This window comes from Anabrus simplex, chromosome 8 (assembly GCF_040414725.1).
Source record: "Anabrus simplex isolate iqAnaSimp1 chromosome 8, ASM4041472v1, whole genome shotgun sequence".
Classification (NCBI taxonomy): Eukaryota; Metazoa; Arthropoda; class Insecta; order Orthoptera; family Tettigoniidae; genus Anabrus; species Anabrus simplex.
The window spans coordinates 89,482,623-89,498,884 of record NC_090272.1 but is presented as its reverse complement, the minus strand read 5'-3'; the positions used below and the strand labels follow the sequence as shown (position 1 = coordinate 89,498,884).

General features: G+C 40.0%; 1 protein-coding gene across 2 annotated transcripts in view; it reads left to right on the top strand.

The window, feature by feature from the left end:
• Window positions 1-16,262, top strand: part of LOC136878824 (very long-chain specific acyl-CoA dehydrogenase, mitochondrial) — a 119,400-nt gene that overhangs the window by 68,063 nt on the left and 35,075 nt on the right. For both annotated transcript variants that reach the window (XR_010860845.2, XM_067152334.2), the window contains exons 7-9: window positions 2,933-3,196; window positions 3,551-3,719; window positions 12,906-13,093. Coding sequence is in view for 1 of the 2 variants with exons in the window: in XM_067152334.2 (XP_067008435.2) it covers window positions 2,933-3,196; window positions 3,551-3,719; window positions 12,906-13,093 (621 nt within the window). In the remaining variant the exon portion in view is untranslated. The remainder of the gene's footprint in view (window positions 1-2,932; window positions 3,197-3,550; window positions 3,720-12,905; window positions 13,094-16,262) is intronic.

The following is a 16,262-nucleotide window of genomic DNA, read 5'->3' as shown; positions in this document are numbered from 1 at the left end:
CGTGCGGAGGGTGAGGGGGAGGTTGGCAGGATTTCTGGTGTGTTTAGGTGACCTTTCCTGGGACGGATTAGGATGGATTGGGTCTTGGTAGGATTTAACTAGATGCCAGCAGTCACATCATTGAGTAGGGAGTTTAGGAAGGGCTTTATGGTTCGACTGATAGCTTGGGTGGAAGGAAGGGGGGCAAAGATGGCGGTGTCATCAGTGAACTTTAGGAGGGTGGTGGGAGGTGGGGATTATGGGTTATCTGCGACAAATAGGACAAAGAGTAATGGTGAGAGCAGTGAACCTTGGGGAAGACCTAGGGTCATGGGAAAACTGCTGGAGAGGGTGCTTTGGATCAAGATTCGAGCTGAATTGCTTGAATGGTAGAAGGTTAGGAGTCGGAAGTAGGATTTGGGGAAAGTGAAGTGATGTAATTTGAATATCAGAGCGGGGTGTCAAAGGGAATCAAAAGCCTTGTTGAAATCAAACATGATCAGAAGAGTAGGGCATCGTAGGTTGAAATTAATGGCATTGAGTTGGACGAGGCGAAGGAATTGGTGGTAGGCGGAATATCCAGGTCAAAAACAGAATTGGGAAGGGGGAATGAAATTGTTGGAGTTCAGGTAAGGATAGTGGCATCGAACGAGGATTTTATCTAGGAATTTGGCAAGGACAGATATTAAACATATGTGGCGGTAGGAATCAAGTTCTGTTGGGTTTTTGCCTAGTTTTGGAAATAGGAGCATGATGGTACGTTTCCAGCTTGAGGGGTAGAATCCAGTGGTGAGAATGAAGGTATAGAGTTGGGCAAGGAGGGTCAGCAGGGCAGGTGGGGCTTCTTTTATGTGTCTATAGCGGATATTATCTGGACCTGGGGCGGTGGCCCGGGTTTTATGGAGTGCGGCTGTAATGTCTTTGTCTGTAATGGGAGCATCAAGGATGTGTTCGGTGAGGGAGTGGGTAGAAGAGGGGGTGAGCGTGAGTGACATTTGGAGCGTGGTGTAGAGGTCGGAGTCTGAGGAGTCGAAGTGTCTGTCAATATTATATTTGAAGTGTAGTTCAAAATGAGATGCCATGATCTCCAGCTTTTCCTTGGTTGAGCTTGGAGATCGTCCTAGGTGAAGTATCGGATAGCGGGGTGTCCTATGTTGTCCAAGAAGTGAAGAAAGTCGTCTCCAGAATAAAGATGGATGGGCGTGGAGAGAAATTAGGTTAGTACAGGTGGTGGTCCAGGATCGTCGTTTGTGGGCCGTTAAGTAGTTGCGTATTATCCTAATCGTCTTTCGGAAGTACTGGTTCCTGGTTCGTGTGTACTCTCGAAGGTATGATTGTGATCATAATTGTAACTGAAGGAATTTAGGTGGGAGTTGGGGTTGGGAGGGTCTAAATGAGGTTGAATGGATATGAGTTTGGGCTGTTGGGGTAATAGTTAACTGTAAGAAGTTGAAGAAGGCATTAGTGAATGGTTGGTCTGTGGGGAATGGAGGGGTTTGAGTTAGTGCATTATCGATGTGTTTTCCTGTAGGCAGGCCAGTTTGCTTGGGAGTAGTAGGTCTGTGGATGGGTGGGGGTGTGGGAAGACGTGGAGAATGTGTGGGTATTGGGATGAGGATGGGAAGATGGTCGCTCCCGATGCTTGGGAGATTTGAGACTGTGAGGAGATGAACTAGTGAGTTGTGTGATATTACAGCATCTGGGGTGGTTTGGGAGCTGGGGCAGGAGGGTCCAGGAAGTGGGATGAGTGAGGAGTCTATTCGGTCTACGGTTGAATGGAGAGTGCAAATTTCTTGTTGGGTATGGCTGTGAAGATTGAGGTCAGATAGGATTAGGAAGTGGGGAAAGATAGCGTCGAGGTGAGTTAAATAATCTGTGGGAGAGGTTGGGTGTTGCGGCTACAGATGGTGCCCAGGTGTAGAATTCGTGATCTGAAATAAATGGTTGCAGTGATGGATTCGGGGAAGGGATTATTGGGAGGGGGCTGGTATATGCGGATGGGGAGTGAGGGACGGACAGCTATGGCTGCGCCCCCTCGATCGATGTCATAGGGATGATCAGATCGGTGGAGGGTGTAGCCAGGCAGGTGAGCTGACTGGTGAGGGCGAAGCATAGTTTCATTTAAGAGGATTGTATGGGCAGAATGTTGGTGGGTGAGGGTGTGAAGGTGAAGACGCTTTTGGTGGAAGGACTGAATGTTTAAGAACATGATGGAGATGGGGGAGGGAGGCTCTTTCCGTGATGACCTATAACCCATGATTAGACCAAGGACTCTAGGCGGGAGAAGTGAAAATGTGAGTTTAAACCGGTGTGGGTTATTTGGAAATGGAGATTCAGAGTCTGGTTCACCACAGCTTGAAGTTGGTAAGGACTAAAGGGCAGTGAAAGGAACGAATGTTCATCAACGCTATTGTTATAAATTTAACGATGCCTTTGATGGTGGGAGGGGGAAAAGCAGAGTTGACTGGAGTGGTTGGAGGATCTATGGTCTGGATAGGGGCCACCAGGTCGGGACGATTTTCAGGAGGGAGTGGGCGGGCTCGAAACTGGTGGGAATATGTTGGATGAGGTTCACCACAGGTGTGACAGACTGGAGGAGCACTGATGTTTGAACAGGGGGAGGTGGGATGTGGCTGGTTACAATGCCCACACATTGGTTTATCTGCCCTGCACTGGGTGGTACTATGCTGGTTGTAGCACAAACACTGCTCGCAGTGCAAGGGCAGGGGTGGTGGGGCGGGGGAGGGCTCAACTCATGTACTGCTAAGATTTTGCATTTGTGTTGTATTTTCAAAGTTTGATTATTATATTAACAGGCCTTGCACAGTTTGATAAGGTGAAGCTCATGTACAGTTTCCTCCCCTTCCACATCACTCTAGGCCCATGTCACAGTTGCACATTCACCTGTAAAGAACATCTTAAAGTAACCAAAATATACATTTTCCTGTATTAGGTGGCTATGAATATCTTGAACAATGGAAGGTTTGGAATGTCAGCCACCCTGTCCGGCACTATGCGTGCCGCCATCAAGAAAGCTGTGGAACATGCAACAACAAGAGTTCAGTTTGGTCGGCGAATTGAATCCTATGGTGCAATCCAAGAGAAGTTGGCTCGAATGGCAATGCTCCAATATGTGACAGAGTCTTTGGCATATATGGTCAGTGGTAACATGGACAGAGGCTGTATGGACTTCCAGCTGGAGGCTGCAATTTCTAAGGTAAGTTCTTTCTCTATTCAAGTCATAAAGATAGGACACGAATAGGATAAACACAATGGCAGGACAGTGCGGGAAGAAGAGAGAAGGACAAACATGAAAACAGGAAGCAGAAACAAGCTCGTTGGGGCCTGAGAAGGAATTAATGTAAAATAATTGGGTTTGATGAGGAGAGTCTTATCTGTTGGAAGTTGCGGAGATTGTCTTTGTTCTTTAGTGTTATGGTTGTCCTTGTCTCTTCTCACCTGTCGTGAGCTTGTAAATAAACAAGTTAGTTGTAAAAATAGTTTTTTATGTATCCTATTCTTCTCTTCTTGTGGTCACTAAAATACTGTACTTTCTGTTCCTTTATTTAAGGTGTTCGCATCTGAGGCTGCATGGACTGTCACGGATGAGGCCATTCAAATTTTGGGAGGAATGGGCTACATGAAGGACTGTGGTCTTGAGAGAGTTCTTAGGGACATCAGAATCTTCCGAATATTTGAGGGAACAAACGATATCCTGCGTCTGTTTATTGCTCTGACTGGTAAGTTAACTATTTTGTCACCTAAGTTATGAATCTGTAAGCTTCTTGCACTATAATTTTGGTTAAATATCATAAGGAGCCTCCGTGGCTCAGGCGGCAGCACGTCGGCCTCTCATCGCTGGATACCGTGCTTCAAATCCCGGTCACTCCATGTGAGATTTGTGCTGGACAAAGCGGAGGCAGAACAGGTTTTTCTCCAGATACTCCGATTTTCCCTGTCAACTTTCATTCAAGCAACACACTCCATCATCATTTCATAACATTTGTCAGTCATTCATAGATCTAAATCACTTAAGGAGTGGTGACCCCATTAATCTAATAGCCTATTATGGTTCCTTCATTACATCCCTAGCCCGGTCAAAGACTGGAAAACAGAGGTTGTAGGTTTTCATTTTCATCATAAAATTAAAAAAAATATGTGCTTAAAATCACGTCATTTTATGCACTTTGCTAATTAGTTTATAGGCTGAAAATGTACCTTGCTATGTCAATTGACACGTGGACAGTATTTATCTGGTGATAAGGTTCATGAGGCAAAGATACTTTAATACCACTTAAGTACAGACCAGTTGACTTGGATCTCCTTTAGCCCTTCATTTGAATACAACAATTTTTCTTACTTGTATTTTTTTTTTGCTACGGGCTTTACGTCGCACCGACACAGATAGGTCTTATGGCGACGATGGGATAGGAAAGGCCTAGGAGTTGGAAGGAAGCGACCGTGGCCTTAATTAAGGTACAGCCCCAGCATTTGCCTGGTGTGAAAATGGGAAACCACGGAAAACCATTTTCAGGGCTGCCGATAGTGGGATTCGAACCTACTATCTCCCGGATGCAAGCTCACAGCCGCGCGCCTCTACGCGCACGGCCAACTCGCCCGGTTTACTTGTATTTAATCCTTCCTCCAGTTTCACCTGGAGGAGAATTCAATGAAGAAATTGTTTTTTGGAACAAGTTCAAGTGAGTTTTGCAGGAGTGGACAACTAGATTCTAAGTTCTAATAGGCTTTTTAAGGTGAAGACAAATGCCACTTAAAGGTTGAAAATAGCATGTTTTTTTTTTTCTGTTGGCTAGTAACGTCCAAAACACAAGCAAACTGATTTTGTTCGAGATTATTCAAATTTCAAACTATGTACTGTTATATTTAGAATATACTGTAATGTTAGTTACTCTAAAAAAATGGATCTTCAAAAATCCAGGCACTGGTTTTAATGTTGTAATTTTGAATTTGGTCATTCACATTAGTATCCTTTTAAATAATTTGAGAGTGTGAGTATTCTAGAAGAGTGTGTCAACCTCCTTTCCCATTCCAGCTTCCTGCCAGGTTGGGGCACTCATGGCACTTCTCCACCTTCCTCTCTCCTTCCACCATTCTTCTTATTCTTCTTATTCTTCTTCTTCTTGTACTCTCCTCCATCCTCTTTACATGTCCAAATCATCTTAGTTTACTACTATCAATTCTCTCATTTAAGTTTTCCATTACGACCTCCTTTCTCATATTTTTAATTCTCAATCTGTCTTTCTTTGTCTTTCCTATCATACTTCTTATGCCGCGTATACACTTGAGCATTCGCCCCGAATGAGCATGCATTTGCCCATTTTCGCTCAGATGAGTAGAGGGCGAACTGAATGGATCCGCATGCCTCAGCCCGATACGAATGTTGTCGGTACCTCAAAGTGCTCTGTTCGTGCTCAGTGTGGACGGTTGATGACGGGAGGGGTAGTCTGAACAGTATGAGCCGACTGCTTCCGCTATGCATATGCGATCTCGCTCGTGCAAGTGAAGTGAAGGAAGTGTGTGAAAGATAATTTCAAGTTGAAATGTAATTGTCCCAGGATAATTCTCTTATCCTCCTGGGGTACTAGGGCCTACCACAAGTATCCTGTTCTGTGGAACCCCAAGGATGGCTTCTGTTACAATACCTTAAAAAAAGGACGATGCTTGGAGTGAAATTGCTGCCCTCATGCAATATTTCCAAAAGATGAGTGCCGCAAGAAAATTAACATGTAAACACCTGCAGTTTCATCAATACTTAAGAGTATTTTTTCTCGGTATTTGCTGTAATAAAATTATTCTTCATAAACTTTTTTATTTAATTATTTTGCTCGCCCTCACATAATCCTTTACGTTGGCTTGACACACTTCAGGTCTGATTCTGCCAATGGCTTGTTTCGAAATTTTGAAGAGGTACTGCAGACTCATGTAAGAGTCTCCTGTAGTCAGAAATCGCAGTGTCACAGCTAGGCGTTCCTCGGCAGATATGGCTTTCCTAAATGTATTGTCCTCTCTCTCAATTGTAGCTCTGACACTATGCAATATCCATTCAAAATCCTCGGATGACATTCTCGTAAAAATTTAAAAATTGCCATCCCTTTCATGTCCGATCGTTTTTAACAATTGAACATTGCATCTCTCTTCATACAGTTTTCTTTGCCACCACTGCTTTCTCCGTTTTGTTTTCAAGGAATGCAATAAATACATATAACAATAACTGGCGACTATCAATTTTCAATTCACCATTGTGGCCTCAGATCAGGCAAAACACTATGCTACACCTAAACACAGACGGTGTTCTCGGTCCGCATGAGGTCCAAACACAGTGGAAACTTGTTCAACAGATTGGCATGCGAGTCATGCTTGTGCGCTCCTGCATCGGCAACGCATGCTCATTTGGGGCGAATGCTCAAGTGTATACGCGGCTTTAGGCAATTCATTTTGCTGGTCTGAATTCTACTCTCCTCCCTACCTGTCATTGTCCAGATCTCAACCACATAAATCAATATGGGTGCATAATACATTTTGTACATTATCTCTTTACACTTCATTGGTATTTCCTTATTCCAGACAAGGTTTCTTACACTGGTAGAATGCATTGCCCTGTTGCACCGTCCTGCTAATCTCCATGTCCAGTCTTGTATTCTGCATTAATTCATTCCCTAGGCATTTTAAACTTTCAACAACTTCAAGGCTTTGAGCACCAATTTTCACGTTGCCTTTCTCTTGTCTTTCTCCTTTTGATATCACTATGGTCTTACTTTTGTCTGTGCTAATTTTCATACCATCCTTTTCAATAATCTCATACATCAATATAACCAGTTGTTCTTTTTCTTCTTTGCTGCTCATTCCCCAGACCACAGTATTGTCTGCAAATAGTAATAACTTCATCTCCTTATTCCCATATGCTTCTTTTGTTCTAGAATAAAACAGTGAAGCAGTTTGCAAAAAGCATCTGTACTTCTGAGGAGCGACCTTAAGTTACACCTGGCAGTAGGTATAAAATGCCTCTGGGAATGGGGACCCTATCGTAATAACCTATATATGATGTGGTACTTCAAAATGTGGTATTTCTAGAACGGTGTGTATTATTTTAAAATACATCATTTGAAACACTTTACCCGCAGAAGACCCCAGTATTAATAAATATATTTAAGATCAGCAGACCATTTCATTTCTTGCAACAGATTTTGGACATCAGATTTTGACCTTAGTCATAAAACTAGCTATAGTTGTTGACGGGACAACATGTGCATGTGCAACGTTACCTAACTCCCCAGCTACTTTCCGCCGATATTCAGGCATGCTGTTTTACTCGGGACGCTCCAGTAATCCCACCTGTATGATATGGACGAGGACTGTGCGGTTTTACGCCTTCAGACAATCATTACGAAAACCATCACCAATTAACACGACTGAACAATATTTCTATGCTCAGCATTGATACAGACTAAGCAACAAAAGTCTAAATTCATCCATTCCATTATCATAGTCGGCACGGTAAATAAGGCATAAATGATGGAAATTGTATTCTCTATACCTTTTGTTAAATAGTACTTTTTTATAGGATCAATAACATAGGTATTTAAAAATTACAGTTTAGGTGCCTTCCCTCAAACTACCATTTCATCCAGCGTGAATAAAATTATTTATAGCCTAGACTGTAGTACCTTATTCCCTGACTTTACATGCTATTTTTCATTAAATTCTGTTCCCCTGTTTTCTTGTGATTTGGCATTGATATAGACTTACCAATAGAATTCATGAATACCTCTGTTATCATAGCAGATATGGTGAAAATGTATAAGACATAAATTATCAGAAATTGAATTCTATATAACTTTAGTTCTGTAGTTTTTATCGATAGGACCACTAATAACATACAGTAGATATTTGAGAATTTAATTTTAGGCTTTCCCCTAAACTGCCATTTCACTCAACATGAATAAAATTATTTATAAATTCAATTGACAATTATTAAGGAAGCTTGTTATGCTGTTCCGTAATAGCTGCTAACTTATTACATTGTTGTCCTTGACGAGTGTGCACATTATCACATCGAAGTGCTCACATGAAAAAATGAAATGTCTCGAGACTAAATACAGCTCTTTGGATAGGCATACCAGTGCCGGCTACGTTGCATAGTTCTTCAGCATTAATGTATCTTCCTTCTTTCAATCTGATTAGGAATAAAACCCCAAAAAGAGCCATTATTTCTGTTCTTGTAGTATCATTGCAGTCGCACACAGATTCGGCAGGGGAGTGCATTTTTGTCAATAAAAATATTAGTTTATGAAATGATATTGTCAGTGATATCAAAATCTGAGAATTTTAGAAATGCATTCAGTTCTAGTATCCCTTGCAACTCGTTTTGGGCCAGGAAAATATTTTATTATATTTCTCGACCTACTTTTGCCTGGTTCAGTAACCAGTTTCCTACACCAGGCTGTCTCTAAATATTTACTAAATAAAATCTGAAATCATCTCTGTTATTGTGAGGTTCACCTGCTCCTGAATCCACTGACTGATCCATATCACTATCCTCTTCTTTCTCCACCATAACTATGTGTCTATGATCGTCGTCCTCGTTCTTGCGGAATTCAGGTTGAAGTCTGGATCATCATCGGAAAGCTCTAGAAGGACTTGACGAATGTCCTCCAAGGTTGCCAATATTTCAGCCCTTTCAAAAGAAATAGATAATAAATCTTTTCAATGTTTGTTTAAATCAAGAAACAATTTGTGAACAAAACAAAAGGAATCTCCTATATTTATGTTCATGAAATCGATCTGAAACATATTTGCCAATGTGAAAAATAATATTGGAATGTTCACAGTGAGAAGAGTTATACAAATAATACATCACAAGGGATGAGCTGCATGAACTATAAAACAAGCACACACGGAGCGAACATGTCCTACACCAAGTGTGAAAGAAACTGTTACGGGAGTGGGTGTGCCCTTCACTCAGTGCGGGGCCACGGTACCTGTCTATTTCCATAGCCCATAGACGACTGATAAGAGGCAGATAAGCGACCAGTCGAGTTGAAATATAGTGGTCATGTAATGAACCAAGGCTCCCAAGGCGGGAAATAACTACGTTCATCAGCAAAGTGAAAACAAATGAATTTGCTGCATTGAGTGCGACACAACGTCCAATGGAGGGTTAATGAAAAAAAAAAATTCTAAATCATTTGTTTACATTTGTAAAAATCATTGACTAATAATGTTTCTGAAATAAACTCATGGTTCAATTAAAACTTAATGGTTTTTGACATATATTGGAATAAATTTAAACATAGAAACCCTAAAAATTAGTAACTCAAAGGCTATAAGTAAATGAAGATGTAATACATACAAAATTAACATATTACTCTCTACAAATTGATTGTTACAGTCCCTGAAAACATTGTGAAAATGTAATTACTTACACACTGGTCAGTTGTGTAATATTTCTTCATATAAGCCGTTCCTTCCTCTTCGGAGATACAATCCATTAGCTTGAGAACGCCATCAGCTCTTTTATCCTTCTTGGGAGATACCTTCAGGTAGGAAAAACTAACTGATCAATGTTTATACGGAACATATGACACTCCAGGCTATCAATAATAACTACACCGTCATAATATACTGGCTGATTTTGAATTGGAACTTCTCTTCCTCATGCTCAAGAGATGTCACAGTTTTCTTGTAATATCTTTGCCACCAACTCTTAAAGTCTGTTATATAAGATAAGGTTATTTAGTTTGTAAGTCATATAGAAGTTAACTTCACTGTTAACTCAAAATGGCCAAAAAAGTTACTTATGTTGATTCTGAAAATAAGTGATTTTTAGGATAGGATAGAGATGAAACTCAATAATAAATTTTGGTTCCAAGCAAGATGGTAGACTTGGCTGCGATCAGAGATAGCTCAGAAATGCACACTGTATGCTATACCTGACTATTACTATGAAAAGAGATAGTGCAGTGATATAACTTCTGGTGTTGCAATGCACATCCGGCCATGCTCCCTCCAGTTGCACCTCCTACTTCCTCCCCCTCGTGTCCTTCACCATCCCCTGCGATTATGGTGCAATGTCACTATTTCTATTCCCAATACTTTATAATTCATGTATTTTTATTTTCAAGTAGATATTATGTTGTAAATAATGATCTAATACCTCTCATTCATATAATATATCCTAACCTCAACCACAAAGTAGTTTTACATTAAAATGAACAATTGAAATGTTAACATAAAGCTGAGAAATAATACATCCTTTTAAAATGAAGACAGCAGAATACAGCACATGCAAGATAATGGGTATCACATCAATACCCAAGTACCATATTATATTCATGAAGACGAAAGTATCAAAACAAAGCACTGGTCAGAATATAGACATGAATACATAAATGAAATCATTCAGTTTCCAGCCCCTGAGGTGGACTCAAACAGGAAATATTGGATTGCAGGAGATTGGTTAAAAAATACAAAAGAAAAATAAGGAGACAACATTTATTAATAAAGCAGCAACAATTCGTTGATAGAAACTATGACCAGAAATGTATAAAATGTAATTCAGTACTCCATGTTTAAAAACTCCATCTTGACTCAATGAAAACATTTCTCAACACACATAGTAGATCTTTTAATAAACCTCTGTCACTGAAGCAGATGTAATGATTTTCTTTGTGACTGTAATATAATGCACTGAAAGTCTTGCAGTATTGTAATTGAAATATTTTGTATCTTTGCACAGGCTTTACAGATAGAAAATATGACCCTCTGGTCACTTCTTGAATATTCCTGAACACACATTCTAATTACGCAGATATTAAAGGGCCTAATCACTTCCAACGTGCAGCTTATCTCTTAAATTCGAAATAAAAATTGTACTCCTGAGTTTCAGCATCTGTAAAGAATACAAACATATGGAAATGTCATTACATTTTAGAGTATGTAGTAAGTAGCTGCAAGAAGTACCAGAACAACACATATATGTTCTACAAGGCAGTATGGTATAATTTACTTACCCCATGTATTTAAAAAAATATGCATAATGAGAATATACAAGTTCATCAAGAATATACCAATACTCAGCTTCAGAGTCTAGTCAGTGGCATTCACTCAGAACAAAATGTTATTTGAAGAGCAGTTTAAAAATATGCACCGGGCGAGTTGGCCGTGTGCGTAGAGGCGCGCGGCTGTGTTCTTGCATCCGGGAGAGAGTGGGTTCGAATCCTACTGTCGGCAGCCCTGAAGATGGTTTTCCGTGGTTTCCCATTTTCACACCAGGCAAATGCTGGGGCTGTACTTTAATTAAGGCCACGGCCGCTTCCTTCCAACTCCTAGGCCTTTCCTATCCCATCGTCGCCGTAAGACCTATCTGTGTCGGTGCGACGTAAAGCCCCTAGCAAAAAAAAAAAAAAGAAAAGAAAAAAAATATGCATTTCAAATGCTAGGTTTAAAAATGGGGGATTAATTATACCTTTTAGCAGTTTCCTGAAGGTTTGAAATTTTTCACTGTGCAGAAATTATATTATACCTTCTTCCACTTAACATCAAAACAATCCACCAGAACACAACTTCATTGACAGTAAATATTCAAAAAACAAATACTGAATTAGCACTGGGAAGATTTCAAATCACCAGTAGCAAATGGCCACATAGAACGAAAACAACATGAACAGCATCATGCGAACTATCACTTGAAATTTATACGAGTGAGTGTAAACGAAGTTCATGGAGTGGTCAAAGCCGGATCCAATCAAATGGCATTATTTCCACATGCTCAATTTTTTGTCAGAAGGACCTGTAGATTGAAATTCGACTTTGAAACACTTCACCTCAAGTCCCCTTCATAAATTCCACTCCTGACGTGGTCAAATGACTGGAAACAGGCTGTGGATTTTCATTTTTTCATCTCAAGTCAAACAGCCTCCCATTATAAAATTCTCTTATTTCATGCCTACTTGTCTACAACTATCTGCACGTTATGAAGTCTACAAGAGACATTTAGTGTGATCTAATAAGAGTGGCAAGAACTACCTGAAGCTAGCTACAGATTGGCACCAAAAACTCAAAGAGTTTCACCTGTGTGATTCAGAACACCGTTTTGTAATATACAGGTCTGCCAAAAATATATATTCAGACTTTTATGAAAGAAAACTCTAAATTTCATAATAGTGCATCATGAGTTGAATACAAGTTTTACCTGTACAGTTAAGGAAGGTGCTCAAAGCAGTTGCCATTAGAGGCCAGACACCTATTTCAGCAGTGAGCAGGTAAATGAGCAACCTCGGTCAAAGTGTTTATGCAGTTCGCTGCACATGCTGCTGTCATTCCTGTACGAAGGTCTCTAAGCATAGCCAGCTTTCAGAATGTATCGTACATTTGTATTACTAACCCTTGTCTCACTAACCCCTCTCTCACGTGCACGTTACATAGCCAATCTCCATAGTGACATTGTAAAATTTTTCAAAACCATAGCCGAAGAAGCAGGACTTGTAGATGTATGAGGCCTTCAGAATCTTCTGTTATGCTAGTCACAAATGGTTTCATGTGTCTCAAGCTTGTTACGGAGTTGCATAGTTGTCAAAAACGTTGGGAGTTCTGTTTGAAACTCACACCTCCAATGATGTTGCAGTTCAGCAACATTTTCACACTTGATATATTCTACCACTTTAAAACGCACTTTCATTCCTCAAACATCAGCCATGCTCTGGCCATTTCTTTCACAGTCGTATATATCACATGTGAGTAGTCACAACTTTTGAGAAAACACCATACGGCAATTATAATTCGTTTCAACTTCGACAACATTAGACACCTGTATAGTTTTGTCTTGAAATCTTTCCATAATTGTGTTCTCTTTGTTCTGTGTATATGGTAGAGAAGCAAAATTTTTGTAAACATAATATTTTTCTCAGGAATTCAGTATGCTGGAGCACATTTACGTGAACTTCAGAAAGCTTTCAAGAATCCTGCTGCCAATCTGGGCCTGATATTTGGTGAGGCAACAAAGAGGGCAATCCGATCTGTTGGGCTCGGAGGTGTGCCCTCCCTTGAACAGTATGTTCACCCCAACCTGGCAGCGTCTGCAGGACTTGCAGCTCGGGTGAGTCCATGTCCAACTTCTCTGTAATTTTAAATTCTCTTCTGCTTGAGAGAAATATCTCTTTGTATGTTCATCCTTTTCCTTCTGTCACTATGCGACCAATGTTGCTTGGATTTTTTAAGCCCCTCCACTGTATGTGAGGGATTCTCTCACTACTCGACCAGCCAAGCATGGTTTGTCATGTAGTGGGAGTATTCTTCACAGGTACTGTATAGTTTTCCTGCGCCCCTACAGTACTGTACTGGGAGGGATACTCTCTCTATGCAGTCAACCATGCTTGGGTTTTCCCAACCCTACAGATTCTCTCACCACATGACCAACCATGCTTTTCTAAGCCCCAACAATATCTATTAGTAGAGGCAAGATTATTTAACCCCTCAGCGTCGGAGCTATTTAAAGAGCTTCCTACCCCGCGGCCGGATGAGATTTCAACTACGCGCAACTGAACTACATTGATTCACTTCAAGTGTTATTACAAGTATAAGAGTAGCTCGATATTCACGAAATTTGGAATTCCTTACGACAGAACTATGTACGTGCAGATAATTACATAGTTGTTTCACATTTCCTCAGTAATTTAGTTTCATGTGATAGAGTTCGAAGCACTCTTCGAGATAGAGACCCAAGTCACACTCCTGGCAGCAGTACACCGACGTCTTCCTTTCGCTGTGTTTTGAACATACGATACAACGTCTCTCAGGTTTGGATTTCTCACTCTTGGGTGCTAATTTCCTGATAAAATGTCTTTTCTGCAACCTTGGAACTAAATTATCTGATGCGCGCCGGCCTTGAATATTTCGTTCCCCGCCCGAGCGAACGTATTTTGTAAACAAACCTTCCATCAGCTGAACCCGATAAGATAACTGCTCAATGTTTGTCCCTGTGATTAGTCTGAATATTATTAGAGAATTCAGGAATCAGAAATCACTGTTAAAAACTTCCCTTTGATCTGTATAATTATCTATAGCCTCCCACACGAAATTTCCAAGTACTGGTTCCTCCTCATCGTCACTCTCATAATTTACCACTGCATCCGCTACAGCCACATCATCTATTTCATTATCACTGCTGGTAATACTGTCACTACTACTTCCGACTAAACTTTCATCTGAATTATACAATATTTCAAGCACGTTACTGTCAGTCAAATCACGGCTGAGCGCGGCGCGTCACACGGACTGATGAAGCTGCAGCGAGACCAAAAAGAGCATGATGAAACTGAATGAGGGGAATAACATTTATGACGAAAAAACTAACTTGATACATATTTCAGACAAAAGGTCGAGACATCATCTTTCAAACGAGATGTATACCATGAACAACTGGTTCTCGTATCGTATGACAGAAAGCAGCACTAACTCATGCCTACACAGTGCGCTCATGGAGAGTTACAAAAATATTACAAGCTTATAAATAAAGACAAAATATAATAAATAAACTGCACTATTAATGTAAAATTAGAGCAAAGAACATCACTCGAAAAGACAAACTTCTCAGAATATCATTTCATTTTATTCTGTGGGAATGAAGCCAACAGACTTATTTGAAAAGCAGAGATTAGTGCTCAGACTTACTTGACAAATACTTATCCTTGCAAAAACAACTTCATTTTAACGATTTTTAATTCTTATTTACAACACAGATAAACCCGAAAATGTCTTCTTGGGAACAAAACAGTTTGCATATCCATAACTCGAAAACTCTTCACGCTGTAACCAAAAAATGTGCAACCATGTATGGGTCTATACCACGTATAGAGGTCGGCGCTGAGGGGTTAATGAGGTACCTTAATGCAAACTAATTCCAATTTATGTTTAATGTGGTTAACTACTCCCTTCCCCCTTCATTTCATACAGATGCTGAATGCAAAAGAATCAAATCCCGAAACAACAGAAATTGATGTACCTATACTGCATAAACTTGAGAATCCACATAAATTTATTTTCTTTCTGTTATTGTGTGATTAGTAGTTGTTTTTATTTCTTTTGTCTTCAGTTTTTTTAGGTTAAAAAACAAAGTTCAACCTGTTCAGCTGTTGTCTGTTATTGGTAGATATGACAGCATTGAGAAATTTATTATATTCCATTAGAAATCAATTATCGCATGTACAATCAATACTGGTATCTCTTCATGCTTCACCTGTAATGCCAGTGTGAATGCTTGCTACAGTTCTATTATTCCTGCATCGTGGATCTTTATAAAGTGAAAGTTATGTAAAGTATTTTTCATATTCAAAGACATTGTAGTTTGTTACTGCCAGGCTCAGACGGTTGAGGCACTGGTCTTCTGACCCCAACTTGGCAGGTTCGATCCTGGCTCAGTCAGGTGGTATTTGAAGTGTTCAAATATGTCAGCATCATATTGGTAGATTTACGGGCATGTAAAAGAACTCCTGCGGGACTAAATTCTGGCACCTCAGCGTCTCCGAAAACCATAGAAAAGTAGTTAGTGGGACGTAAAGCCAATGACATTATTATTATATTGTTACTTTCGTTGTAGTATTGTGTTCATACTTTATTTTAAGTTCCATTAAATTGCAATCTAGTGAATGGTGTGAAAAGGAGATGTGGCATGAGATTTGATGCAATGCGAGTCGAACATGAAATACTGGGATAGTAATAACGTACAGTAGAACAAGATACCAAAACAAAGTGTTAGTGTCAAAACTCGAGCACTTTATTTTAAAGTTGAAGAATTTTACGTAAATGAAAGTAATATGTTCTTGTGCATATTCTGCAACTGTTGTGTGGAGCACAAACAGAGAGATGGATGTACTAAACACATGGAGAGAAAAAAACACAAAGTTAGAAAACGACGCACCCAGTCAGCCGCAATGTAAAGACAACTAACTTTGTGTGAAGCAGAAAGTGTATTGAAGAAGACAAAAATTCATAAAGAAGATTTTATTGCAAAAACAACAGAAGCCTTGCTTGCAGTGGATTTACCTTTGAAAAACCTGGATAGGCCAACTTTGTGAATGGATGAATAAATATATTAAGAGCAATGATGACCTTCCTTCTGCTGATTGGCTGAAGATGATGCTCAGCAGCGTCAAAACTAGTTCCAAGTAAATGTTATAACTTGTTTAGTTTAATATTAGTATTGAAAAGGTGGATTTTTAATTTTACTAATCTATTGTGTTCCAGTTCACAGCAACTTCTGTCAGGGA